General features: G+C 41.4%; 1 protein-coding gene across 2 annotated transcripts in view; it reads right to left on the bottom strand.

Annotated features, from left to right (window-relative positions):
* Positions 1-12,514, bottom strand: part of LOC124304643 (metabotropic glutamate receptor 7-like) — an 83,093-nt gene that overhangs the window by 42,650 nt on the left and 27,929 nt on the right. For both annotated transcript variants that reach the window (XM_046763137.1, XM_046763136.1), the window contains exons 2-3: positions 5,100-5,328; positions 3,779-3,994 (exon numbers count right to left, since the gene is read on the bottom strand). In XM_046763137.1, the coding sequence (XP_046619093.1) occupies positions 3,779-3,994; positions 5,100-5,261 (378 nt within the window). In that variant the 5' untranslated portion in view covers positions 5,262-5,328. The remainder of the gene's footprint in view (positions 1-3,778; positions 3,995-5,099; positions 5,329-12,514) is intronic.

Here is a 12,514-nt window from a genome sequence, read left to right as displayed (position 1 = left end):
TTGTTTTCGATTGTTCACGTTCTTACCTGATTGGAAAAATACAAGGGCTAGCAAAATAAAAGAAAAAATAAATATAGCCTAGAAGTTCTGCCGCGAGAAGCAGCCCCGTGTTGACCGTTGCAATTTCAAAACGAACAGAATGAGTTGCCACAGTGAAACGCGATCATAAGGAAGAATTAACCTTTTGAGTCATAGTCATACATGTCTTACATAAATTATACATTTTGGCGTTCCTGACTCTGAATCTGAGAACGGATTTATAAAATTTAAGTTGGCGGATCCAATCACCACCTAATCCCTGAAAATCCCTGCATAGAGTTTTTTTGACCGTATTCGATGATAATTTGAAATTTTCGTCCGCCATATTGGATTTGTGAAATCCGATCTCATGTTTGTAACCAGTGACCCCAAAACCAAAAGAATAGTGTCTTGTTATAAAAGTCGGCTCAGTACAATAATGTGTAATTCAAAGGGTTAAATCATGAATTTCACCACCCGTAGCTTTAATTTGATAAAGTTGTCTAGTCATTACGACAGCTGACCAGAAGTTATTCTCGCGCTAATTTTAATTGGCTCGCCGCAAGCCACCAGAATCAATCAGACTGCCTTAGATTCACGTCAGACAATTCTTCCAGTTCTGATCAAATAAAGCCCGGCAATGATTTGGTGGAGTTGAGGTCACAGTCGTTTGACCGAAAATGAAACATTATACCGGAACGATTGTACGTACGAAGTTAGCCAGGTCGGAAGGAATACTATCTAATTAACGGTGTTAAAATCGTGAAAATCTTTACGATGATGGGACAAGCTTGGAGAGTCTCTGTTATTAACGCTTATTGCATTACCAGCAACTTCGTAATTATCGTCAGTCGGTATTTCTAAGATAAGATGGTAAATGCAATCAGGGCACAGATAGGTCTTGTACTTCCACCATCATCAGATAGTTATTTCAGCGATGGTTGATACCTTTATTGATATTTCACTGATAAACTATAATTTAAACCTTAACACAGTTACTGTAAGAGAACACGGTTTTCCATATAGACTTGGTCATTAGTAAATTTCGTTAAGACTAAAACTGGCGGTTCAGTGACGGCGAGAATTGCGACATGGAAATTCCCTACTGGACAAAATATTCGAAGTCCAGCCGATTGAGGATCAGTCTGAATCTCATGTTTTCACGCTCTGGTGATTCGGATTCTATGCCCGTTTCTTTGCGGCTCTTTTGCTGGGTCGAGGGTTTGAAGGTATCCCAACGTTTTAGGGTCCGGGAACTGGTCCTGAGGGTAACATTAGGGCAATGGTGAATTGAATATCATTACTCGGACGGAAGATTTGTCAACTTCAAAACCTCTACGGAATTTCAAAGGATTTGCATTATAATCAGCGTGGGGTAGCCGCAATTATCATGTTCAAAATGTATAAAATTGTTTCACAATTTACGTAACTGAGTTAGGAAAAGGGTAGCCAACACTCGTACGTATACGTCGCAGCGAGCGGAAGTGAAAACATGATCCTATATAGTTGGTGGAAAGAGCTAGAAGCCTCGTTTCTGGTAAGCTCATTGTTTTGCCGACTCACTCTCACCCTTTCAAGGGCCATAGATTGATGCCGCACGCTTTCGTCGAGAGTAGGCACTTGTAATCGCCGGGCCCTTTTTCAACCGCCAGCAGAGTACCTAACATACGTCCGCCGTTGCAGCCACTTTTCAGATTTAATTCTGAAATATCTGCTTACAGTGTGAATACGCGCGGCGGAATCTCAGGCCAAAGCTGCAGGCGATACGTGATGCGCAGGGCGCAGGTCATTCAGGGATTATGGAGGGGGGAGCCGAGAAAGCTCGGTGCATCTGGCCCGGCGTTTTGCCTGTATTTGTGTATCCATTTTCTGGGTAGCAGGTGTGGAGGAGGATATTCAAGTGGGTAGAAGATGCCGGGTCAATAGGAAGGAGTACAGGGCGGGAAGAATGACCGCCTCACGTCCGTCGTAACGGTTCGCAGGCTAAATAAACAGCCGTAGGAGGGTGTTTGTTTGGTAATAAAATTCGTGTTCTACGAGGGTTCGGTCTGCAGCGGTATATCAGTACACGAGCGAAACAAGAGGCGTGCAAGAGAGCTAGATGATCAATGCTGTATGTCCGAACTAGAGTGTTTAACCCTTTGATTCACGCTGGGACTTTCAGCGTTCCAACTTTTTTTTTTTATCGATTTTTGCTTGTCAAACTACTTTTTTGGTAACAGCTGCTGAGTTTTTGGTTTCACATGTCCATGAAATATTTCCAAACCTAAAAAAATATAAAATTAATTTATTTATTTATTGTGAAGATATCCCGTGTAAATAAATGATCGAAATTCGTATTTTTTCACGAAAAAAAAAACACTATCTGCTAATCTACCATAAAAATCCGAATTCCAATTTTAACACAAACTTGATACATACCAAAAAGTTTTATAGAATATTTTCAAAACTATTCGTCTTATTGTTGTTTGTGCGTCATATTGGATCCACCATTATGAATTTTCGGATTTCAAGTTTAGATCCGTAATCAGCTACCCCTTAAGCCCATATATGGAAAATTTCAAGTGAATCGCGTGTAAAAAAAAAGTATACAATTATGTATGAAAAGGTTAAAAGTAATCGGAGGTTAGGTTAGGTTAGGTTAGGTTAGGTTGGGTTAGGACTCGCCTTTTGCAACTGGAGACACTACTTCCCTTTCTCTTCAAGCGCAGCAGGCATGAAAATATACCGATGAGTATTGGTTGAAGTCAAGAGATTCGGCAACTGTAGAACTTCTACATACATACGTCTTACCTTTCGGAAATATATAGATGAGGTTCTATGCTCGAGGGTCGACCCGTATGCTACATGTGCCACGAGAAATGTCTGTAAAGCGTTGAATTCATGGCTACCGTTGCAAGATATACAGGGAGAATATTTTACTCTTCATCCTTAGCTAGATCCCGGCTAAAAGTGACGTTGAGTTATGGCGAGGCTCACTTTGCCGCGATGTAACCTGGCAGCCAATGTTATTTTAAAAAATGATGATGAGAAAGTCTAGCTATCGAGCCTAACTCAGTGTTGTTCAACGTTGAACCGCCGCGATCGTGCTACATTCAGATCGATTAAAAACAATTAATGGGGTACGAAGTTCGGGCGATTGTGAGTTTAAGGTTTGGTGATGACAACTACGCATCATCCGCTTGGGATTTCTGTTTTTCATTCAGAATAATCCTCTTCAGAGGGATAAAGGAGCATAACGTCTTCCTTCAATGCTCACTTAATCACATCCCCGACTGTATGTTGTAGGGACGAGCAAAACAAAAGATAAGATCAATATTAATTTATTGCTTCAAAGGTATTTCCGCAAGGCTCCCTGTCAGCTACAAGTTCGTCTCATTTTTCTTCTTGTTTCGAGCATGTATCCCTGAGCTTTATTTTCTTGAAAATACGAGGAAATCAATCCTGCGCCTCGTCCCCCGAGAACGTGAAGAAGTTTCTGCCTAAAAGCCAATATTAAGCGAGGCATAAACATCCTATAATATTAGCTCAAAGGCCCATTACTCGTCAAGGGTTGTGCTAAATTGAGAAATCTTCATTAGCGAATCCTCAGGAATGGGACCGAAAACACGGTCTTTCACTCAAAGTTCTTCCACCCCGCGGGAATGAATTCTGTTCGTAGAATTAAGGACATGGCGTGCAGGCGGATTTGCTCCTACGAGCAAAGATGGTTAGAAAAAGCTGCCAAGGTTCGGAAGAGAAAATAAACTCGTCAACTAACCTGGTTCATGTAGGATCGGACAAACTCCATGCTCTGGTCGAGGGCATACGTGTCGCTGCTGCAGGAGTCGAGAATCAACCCGCCCAGGGTGGTATTGGGCAGAATGCTCGAGTCGGTGTTCAGCTCGTCTAAGGCGTAGAGCATCGCCTCGAGCCGTTGAACACCTTTCTCTTCCTTGACTGCTCCGCAGGGAGATTGGCCCATGGTTCCCGGCACCTGAAGTCGAATAAAGTCAACCTTGACTAGTGGCTCGGAAGGTATACTCCAAGACTTTGACGGGGAATATTCACTTCCCCGAATATGTATCCCGTTGTAAAAGGGAATGTACGAAAAAGGGCGAATACATCGGCCGCGTGGTGGAATCTCGGATCTGTTCGCTTAAAAAGTTTCCCAACCACCAGCGAAATCGCTAGAGTGAAAAGGCGGATAACAAACACGTCCATAAAATCTGACGGGGTAAAGCTTGCTCAAGTTTTCTAAAGGTAAAAAAAGGGCTGCGTAAGAATTTCATCTGCAGAAATTAACGACCGCGTAAGACGCGGCCTATTCGCCCCCTAAATCTGCGTTCGCCCATCGATTATTTCATGAGCTTGTGCGTGAAAAACATATCCGCTCAACTCGCCAACTTTCTCTATACATACATGTACACTAGGGTGGTCCTTGAAAAGGTCATTTTTTAATTTCAACCGGTCACCCATGGCACCAAATCAGTTCCAAATAATTCAAAAATATTGCCTTAATTTTTTCAAATTTCTATCTCAACTCTAACCCGTGTCCTTAAGAGGGTGGCTTTTCCCATTTGACCCTTTCAGGATCACGTTAAATTTACCGAACGATTTTGATGAAATTTTAGTATACGGGGGTTTCTTGGATCGCTGATTACGAATCTGAATTCGAAATCACAAAATTCAAAGTGGTGGGTCCAATATGGCAACATCAAGTAACTTTTGGGATTTTGGTCCACCATATTGGATCCGCTATTTTTAGATCATCCTATGCGTTTCGATAGCTATTTGATTTTACAGACAAGCAATATCCTATTAGAGCAGCGTTTGACACGAACAAAGCCCGTCGCTGCTCTGTCTGCAGCTTATCTCGTGAAAGTTGAGCTTTTACGGAGTCCCTAACGAGAGGAAAGGTATACGAGCCGTGAGATTCTCTTTGAGATAAGCCTCCGACTGGATCAGATTTGAATCGAGTTAATACCGACCCTTTCAGCGCAAGCACATGGCTATCAGCCCTGCGGGACGTGATCCACTTTCGTTTCTGAACTTGAACTGCAATGCGATCTGAATTCGATAAATAGCAAGAATCACCTCACCTGTTCGTGCATAGGAAATATCCCCCCCAGGATTATGTCTCCGGTGATGCGAATCAACTTCGAGCTCTCGTCGTCCTCGTCGTTGTTTTTCGGCTCGTCGTAACACTCGATAAGAACGAGGAACCAGCACATCCATAGCAGCACTCGGTAGAGGCTCGTCATATTGATGAAACGCTTGGACTTTGAATCAGCCGACGTCCCAGACCAACGACGAGGCACCGCGCCACCACTGAAACACCGAACAAACATCCCGTTGTTTTTATCGGATAAGAAAGTAAACATTATTTTTCACTGGCAAACGACAGCGGTAGATATTTAACACCGAGGGAGAGAATAGTCATACATTAACTCGTTGTACAATTGCCCGAGTTTGGGGCGGAGAAATTAAGTTTAGAGTTTTATATCCTAAGCTTGCCAACTGGTTAAAGCTTTCTCGCTCCTCGCATTTCTCAGGATATTTTTATATCTTTGGGGATAGACGTAGTATATTACCAAAGAGATTTTCGAAGGGATAAATGTCTGCGCTGGAAAAGGTACAATGGCCTAGCGGAACGTAATTCAATGTTTAGATCTGAAGTCGAGGACCAATTAAGGAGACTTTTCTTTTTTCGGCTGGGAATGGTTATGGAGTTTTCTGGGGTTAAATTTCTTGCCAATCGGTAACGTTAGTCGTACGTCGATGTACCTCGGACGCACGAATACATATCAATGTTTTATTTCTGTCAGTATTATAATATCGGATTTTTCAAGTTACAGAATAGATTTATTCAATTTACCTTCCGACCTGTTTTACGTCTGTGAAGCTTTTCGTCACGTTGATTGGAAATAAATTGGTAAACGTGCGTCAAAGAATTCATCTATCTTGCCTCCCTGATGCCTTTCAATGCCGCAATTTAAATTCCCACAAAAATCAAAAGGGATCGAAGGGTAATTTTGTTGTTTTCTTTTTCTGATGTTTGAAAATGACTCTTATGCCATTGAGGTTCATTGAACAAGTTCATACGGTTTAACAGATTTTTCGCAAGGTACCACAGCGACAGGAGGCAACAGACGGTATAAAAAGAGTTTCTGCCGCCCTAACGAAAACGTCCACAGATATATGTACAAGACTGGGCCGGTTTTTTGACTCTTGTTAAGCTTGTTTGAGTAGAGCTTGTTAAATTAGTTACACAGTCAACGGTCGAAATTGTACTGCGCAGAGAAGTGCGCCAATCTCAAGGATATTAGGCGAAAGCTGCTTACAAGTGGTATTGAAAGATAAATTTAACAATAAAGCGCACAATACGATGTGACCTTATCGTGGGACATCGTATAACATCGGGGACTCTTTAAATGATACGTTACAAAAAAGGGACATTATTCTGATACAAAAAGTTTCCTTCCCGAGAACTGAGTCGTGACTTTTAGGGTCGAGAATCGCGTCGTAACCAACCTTCCACGACCGCGAAGGTTTAGTAATTTGTTCTTGAGGGCAGTATTGCCACTCTGGTAATTAAGAATGTAGCAGCTCTATGAAAAAATAAAAATGTACTAGATAGGTGGTAGAATGTACTGAGTGGAATTCAACTATTGTGAGGTTATGTCTTTTGCCGCCAGGTAGTGCTTTCATTGTTTTCGCACTTGTCAGTGAGGCAACACACGGAAAGGTCTCTTTCAGCGTACCAATGCGCATGCGTAGCCTGCAAAAAAGTGTGCGAAATTTTCGAAGTTTTAAATTTTAACGCAAAAACTGTACAAAGTAACCAGTTTTACGGAATTCGTCTTCGCATAAATACATTTTCAAAACTTCAATCTCTTCCATACTGGATATTCTTGATCATGGAGTAGTATTTCTGATCGTTGTTCGGGTAAAATTCGCAATCCACATTAACAAATGCTAATTCACTAGAATATCTCTAACACCCGTATTCATAGTCCTTCCTTGAGGAACAAGGGTTCCTTGTTCATGAAACGTGAAATGAGAACAAGAAATTCTTGTTCCTCAAGGAAGGACTATGAATACGGGTGTAAATGTACTAACAAATTATAAAGTATGCCAGCCTACTAAAAATGGTGGAAAAGTACAATTGTACTAGAAACGGCAACACCGCTTGAGGGTCGAATGGTCGCTGATTCTTCTCTCTCTGTAAGATCACGATCGATTGCCGCTGATATCTATGGCTAAGTCGGTAATAATTCGTAATGACTAATAACGCACATCGAAATAAGGTTAGCCTTGAAACTAAAGTTCGTAGTTGAATCTTTTGCAGAAGATGAAGGTGGTAATATATCCAACACAACTGACATGGTGTAATTCACCGAAAATTCGAAAGGTTGAAACAAAAGCTGGGCTGCAAGATCTTCAACAGTCTTTACACCCGTAATACTCACTGCCAACGTGGGTACATTCAAAAAACATTTTGTTTTCTTCATATTCAATTGAACGAAATATATTATCGCTTACAAGTAATTTGTTATTTGAAGATAACAATTGTTTCCGTGGCGAACTTTACACACGCTACAAAGTTTCAAAACCATTAAACATTTGAATGCTCGCGTCGCTTGTTAAATAACTTATTTCTGCCACGTAAGTTCACCAGCGGGAACATTTCAACTCGAAATTGTACGTGAAGGTGAAAGTCAATGTCCATAATCCATGAATAAATTTAACGAATCAAAGGTAAGCTCGATCAGAAAGAAGTAGCAGTTTGAAATTGACTTGCCGTTAGCCAACATCGAGATTCGCTGACCCTTGAACTGATTTTCTAGAAGTTTCTCTTTTACGACGTATTCTAGGTGTACCTATCGAACTCGAAGTTAACTTCTGACTCCCTGGTGGGCGGAATGACTTCACATACGTGTGTTGACACAGGATTGAGCCTTCACCATAGACGCTTATCCCTACGATTTATGGCGAATTTATAGTTTTCCGCATGAGTTCTAGAAACTGCAATTAACGTCACCTCCGTATTTCGCGCTTCACGATCCGAGAATTAATGATTACCAGTACGGTTATGAAGCACCTTCCCCTTCTCCTCCGACAAGCTCGTGATTTCATATTTTTTCAATTCTTTCCACATGCTTTCTTTACACTACCTGAGAAAAAATCAATCCAAATCTTGTCTTTATCTAATCTTATCCAACTGTACGTATAATTATTTATAGACCGAAATAATAGATCTAGTTCAATTGTATGCATTCAAATCAAATCAAATTTATTTGCATCTCTGAGTTATAATTTACACACGATCAAAATTTTGATCTAATCAGATCTATTCATTTATTTCTGGGTACATCGGCGCTACACCCGCCGCGTATGGAGCAGGCGATAAACAGACCTTGTTATGACCTAAAGCAAGACCTAGAGGTGCGAAGTTAACTGCTTTGCGAACTAATTATCTGCTCTAGAACCACCTGCGCGGAATGAGCGCTGAGAAATTGTACTGCTTTGACTTTGACCTGACCTATTGTGACGCCAGAATTTTTTTAAACCTTCGTTATCCTTCTCCTATGATCTTCTACATCTGCAATGTACACTAGGATGATCCATAAAAAGGTCATAATTGAATTTCGACTGTCCAGTCCCACAAATCAGCTTCAAATAATTCAAAAATAATTCCTTAGTTTTTCAGATTTTTACCTTAAATCTAACCCCTCCCGCCAGCAGGATTTATTTCCCCATTTAAAATGGACGCGTTTCGAACACATTCTCAGTATATATTTTATTGTAAGAGTAATATGGCTCACAGAAATCTGTAACCGGGAGGTTTTGGTGAGCATTAGTACTAATATCTTGCGGAAAAAATTTACATCATCATACCGGGCAATCAAGACGAATTATTTTTGAACTATTTGGAGCCGATTTGGGGGTTATGACAGTCGAAATTCAAAAATGACCTTGTCATGGACCACCCTAATATACAAAGATAATATATCGCACACATTTTCTACTACAATCAATTTGGATAGTTGAAGCTTGCGACTAAAGAACGATTCCCTCAAGACCAAGGCAGTCTGTTTAAGGTGAAATGGCACTTGGCAAACGCAGAAACAATGGATAAGCATATAATAACAATTCTATTATCACTCCGCAAAATTAGCCACAGGTATATGCGTGTGATCCGCTTTACACAAAAGCTATATACCGCATAAATCAACTGCTTCGGAGCTGATTCCAGTTTTCTGATCGGTCGTAAATATTAATCTTGATTCACTCAAGTTCAAGATAACCGGCAAATCGATTTTACTATTCTACTTGAGAACTTCGTTATGTTTGGTTGTATCGATCTGGTGTATCACCGCTGATGATGAGTCGAGGTTCCAGTCTGGAGGATTCTCGTTTTTTTCTCCCCCCTTCTTTGCGCGGTCCATTAGTTTTAACGTTGAAACAATTGCTTTGTTTCATTTTCTCGAGATACGGTTCAGTCACACCTATGAAAAAACTTATTGAAGCTTTGCCTTGATATTATCGATACTTACTCTCTGCAGTACCTCTGAATGTTGGAAGCGTGGATATTATTTTTTCTCGTTCAACTAAAAGTGAACGCAGTCAACCGTGGTGGCAGAATATTTACCCCAGCTGCGTTAATTTCCTGCCTTTGGAGTGGAATAAATTGAAGCAGTGTTTACCCGTGATAATAAAATTTCGAATCTCTGTATGCTCGAAGAAAATTTACAGCTGCAAACAAAAACTTTTCCATTCACGTCTCTGTCAATCAGATTGAATACATTATTTCAGCATTATATGAAATGACGTGGCGGTCTGTGGATGATGCAGAGGTTTGCTGTGACGGTTGTTATTTCCAATTTGAATCATCCGGATGCTCATTTCTATTCAGTGTAATGCATGAGAGAGAAAGTTGTCTTCCGCAAAGATCTTTAGCTTCAAGGTACCTCGCTAATCACCGTTCAAGAAAACTGTTCATTCTTATGAACGAAAGATATAAGAATTTGTAATTGAATTTAACTACGGTTCGAGGAATCTCTTACAATAAGAAAAATTTGAAATCGGTCCATTCTCCGTTAAGGCATTTGAACAATGCAGGTACGTCGATTACTGTACGGTACGTGCCATCGTCTCGGCGAGGAGAGGATAGGTCTTTGAAACATTTTCCTGTGCCATGGAAAGACTCCCTTGAATAACGTTACGCGATGTTGGATACTTGAACTCCATACCACCGAGGGTGTCAAATTTATTCCGTAGACAAATATACAGAATTACAGATACGGTGTATTTTTTTCCCCACAAGGAAGGTATCCCAGGTCGATCTCTTCGACTAAATTTCTTTTCTAATATCTCATAGTAGACGAAAAACTAAGTGTCACGTATTTTTTTCTTATCAGCCACTAAAGACTTTAAGGAGTTGAAGCCACCCTCGAAAGTAAGGCACCTCAAGGGGCGATTTAGCGGTTTTTTTTTTTTCAATGATAAAATAACATTTTTTATTTCTTGTTACGAGAAAACTTTTCCAGTAAGATTGGTTAAAAAATATCATGTTCTTGTGAGTGAAACTGCCAAATCGCCCCTCGACATGCCTTACTTGGGAGGGTGGTTTTAGCCTCTTAAGGCGGTGATGGTAGATAAAAAAAATACGTGTCACTAAGTTTTTCGCCTACTATGACATATTAGAAAAGAAATCAAATTGGCGAGATCGACCTGGGATACCTTTCTTGTCAGTTGCAATCGCAGGATAAGACCGATACTGAAAGCTGGAGTGCGACCACGCAAAAACGAGATCTGAAAAGTTTCGTCTCAGTTTCTTCTTACCGCGGTGTTCTGTCCCAGTCGTAGAATGTTCGCAGCAAATTGCGCTAGCCGCCGCTAGGCAGCTTACAGTGTGTATTATAGGCACGTGTGCCGCCGCGTTGAACGTATTAATCGATACAGCTCGAAGCTATCTCGCTTCGAATAATATTTGGTTAAATGTCGGACGTCCCTTGACGCAAGAGGATGCTTGTCACTTCATTCCACGAGTAAATTGATTCGAGTGTGTATTTTCATTTCTCAGAGCACTCGACAGAGCGATACTTCTCGCTTCGCACGTTCGTATAACCAGTTCCTATCCTTCCACCGTGAAACTGCCCCATTTTGTAGTCCATGCTGCTGGAGCATGCACGACAAAGGTCATACCGTCCCTGCGAGTCCGAAGTTTAATCTTTGTTAAGCTCGTCGGTGGCTAATGCTGGTTTGAAATGGGTGTGTGGAAAAGTTTGTTTATCCAAAGTTTGACTAACAATAAGTAGATGTCAGCCAGTTACCAGCCGGGTTTTCACTGCCCTGTCTGCACCTTTTGAATCTCGTTAATACTCACACGATGTGTGTGACAACCCCAGTTGTCATGAACCTCCAGGAATCATCTTCTCCTCGTTAGTTATCAAGAAATCGGAACTATGCTTTGGGTATTAAGGGGAAGGAGGGTGGGGGGTACAGCATGGAGGGTGTAAAATCATACCTATTTTTACGATTTTTTTTATTTTGAAGAACGTGAAAGCACTTGGAGCAATTGTAGTTTGTGGGATTTATTACTTATAGTTTCAAGACCATGTTAGAATTTTTTCATTGAAATTGAAAACAAAATGGCGGCATGGCGCATGTAAGCAGCGGACGAGAGGTAGGTGCATATATAACAAACTTGGTTACCTCTGCAACGGTGAAGCAGCTACCGCTTTTAACTATAAACGAGAGATATATGAGAAATAAAGTACGTCATCCGATGCGTAAACGATGGTTGCTCGTGCGTTTCACGCTGCTTTCCTCGACTGCAACCTTGCAAGGAAGGATTGATAAAGCATCAGCGCGAACGGACAGGTGGACTATTAGGTCGCAAGGACGAGCACCTGACGTTATAAATAACAACCCTGACGAGCTGCGGGTCAGAGACTCGTATTTCTGATCGTAAGCGAGGATCGAAATACGACGAAAGCGCGATGCTCGACAAAATCGGAAGGCACATTTCGCGAACGAGTCTACGGCCCGAAATTCTTGGTAGAGCTTAAACAGACGCTACACGGTATACGTATACGTATATACGGACCGGTGAACAGCACACCTTGGGCGAATCCGCTAATTGGTTTTCGCTGTAGTACTAGAACGCTGCGTCCTCCACCGTTTGCCGTGGCACTCGACGAAGCGACGACCTTACAGGTCAACGTAGTGGTGGGCCCGTCGATAACTCAGTCAACACTTATTAGCAGACAGGTGATAGTAGGTAGGTAGGTGCAAGTCTACGCCAACCTCGTACGTAGGGCCTGGGTAAATATGTATTCAAAATTCAGAGAGGCGTAAAAAATGGGCCCGCTTAAGGGATGAATAACGTTAGACCGACTTCGACAACGCCATGTTTTTCGTCTATGGCATAAAAATACATTTCAAGCGTTATTGAAATTTGTTGAAATTCCATTTGATTGTACAGGGGGCCCATTTTGACCGCTTCTTC

Source organism: Neodiprion virginianus, chromosome 5 (genome assembly GCF_021901495.1).
Source record: "Neodiprion virginianus isolate iyNeoVirg1 chromosome 5, iyNeoVirg1.1, whole genome shotgun sequence".
In the NCBI taxonomy this organism is placed as follows: Eukaryota; Metazoa; Arthropoda; class Insecta; order Hymenoptera; family Diprionidae; genus Neodiprion; species Neodiprion virginianus.
Note: the sequence above shows the minus strand (reverse complement) of the source record. Positions and strands in the feature narration are given on the sequence as shown.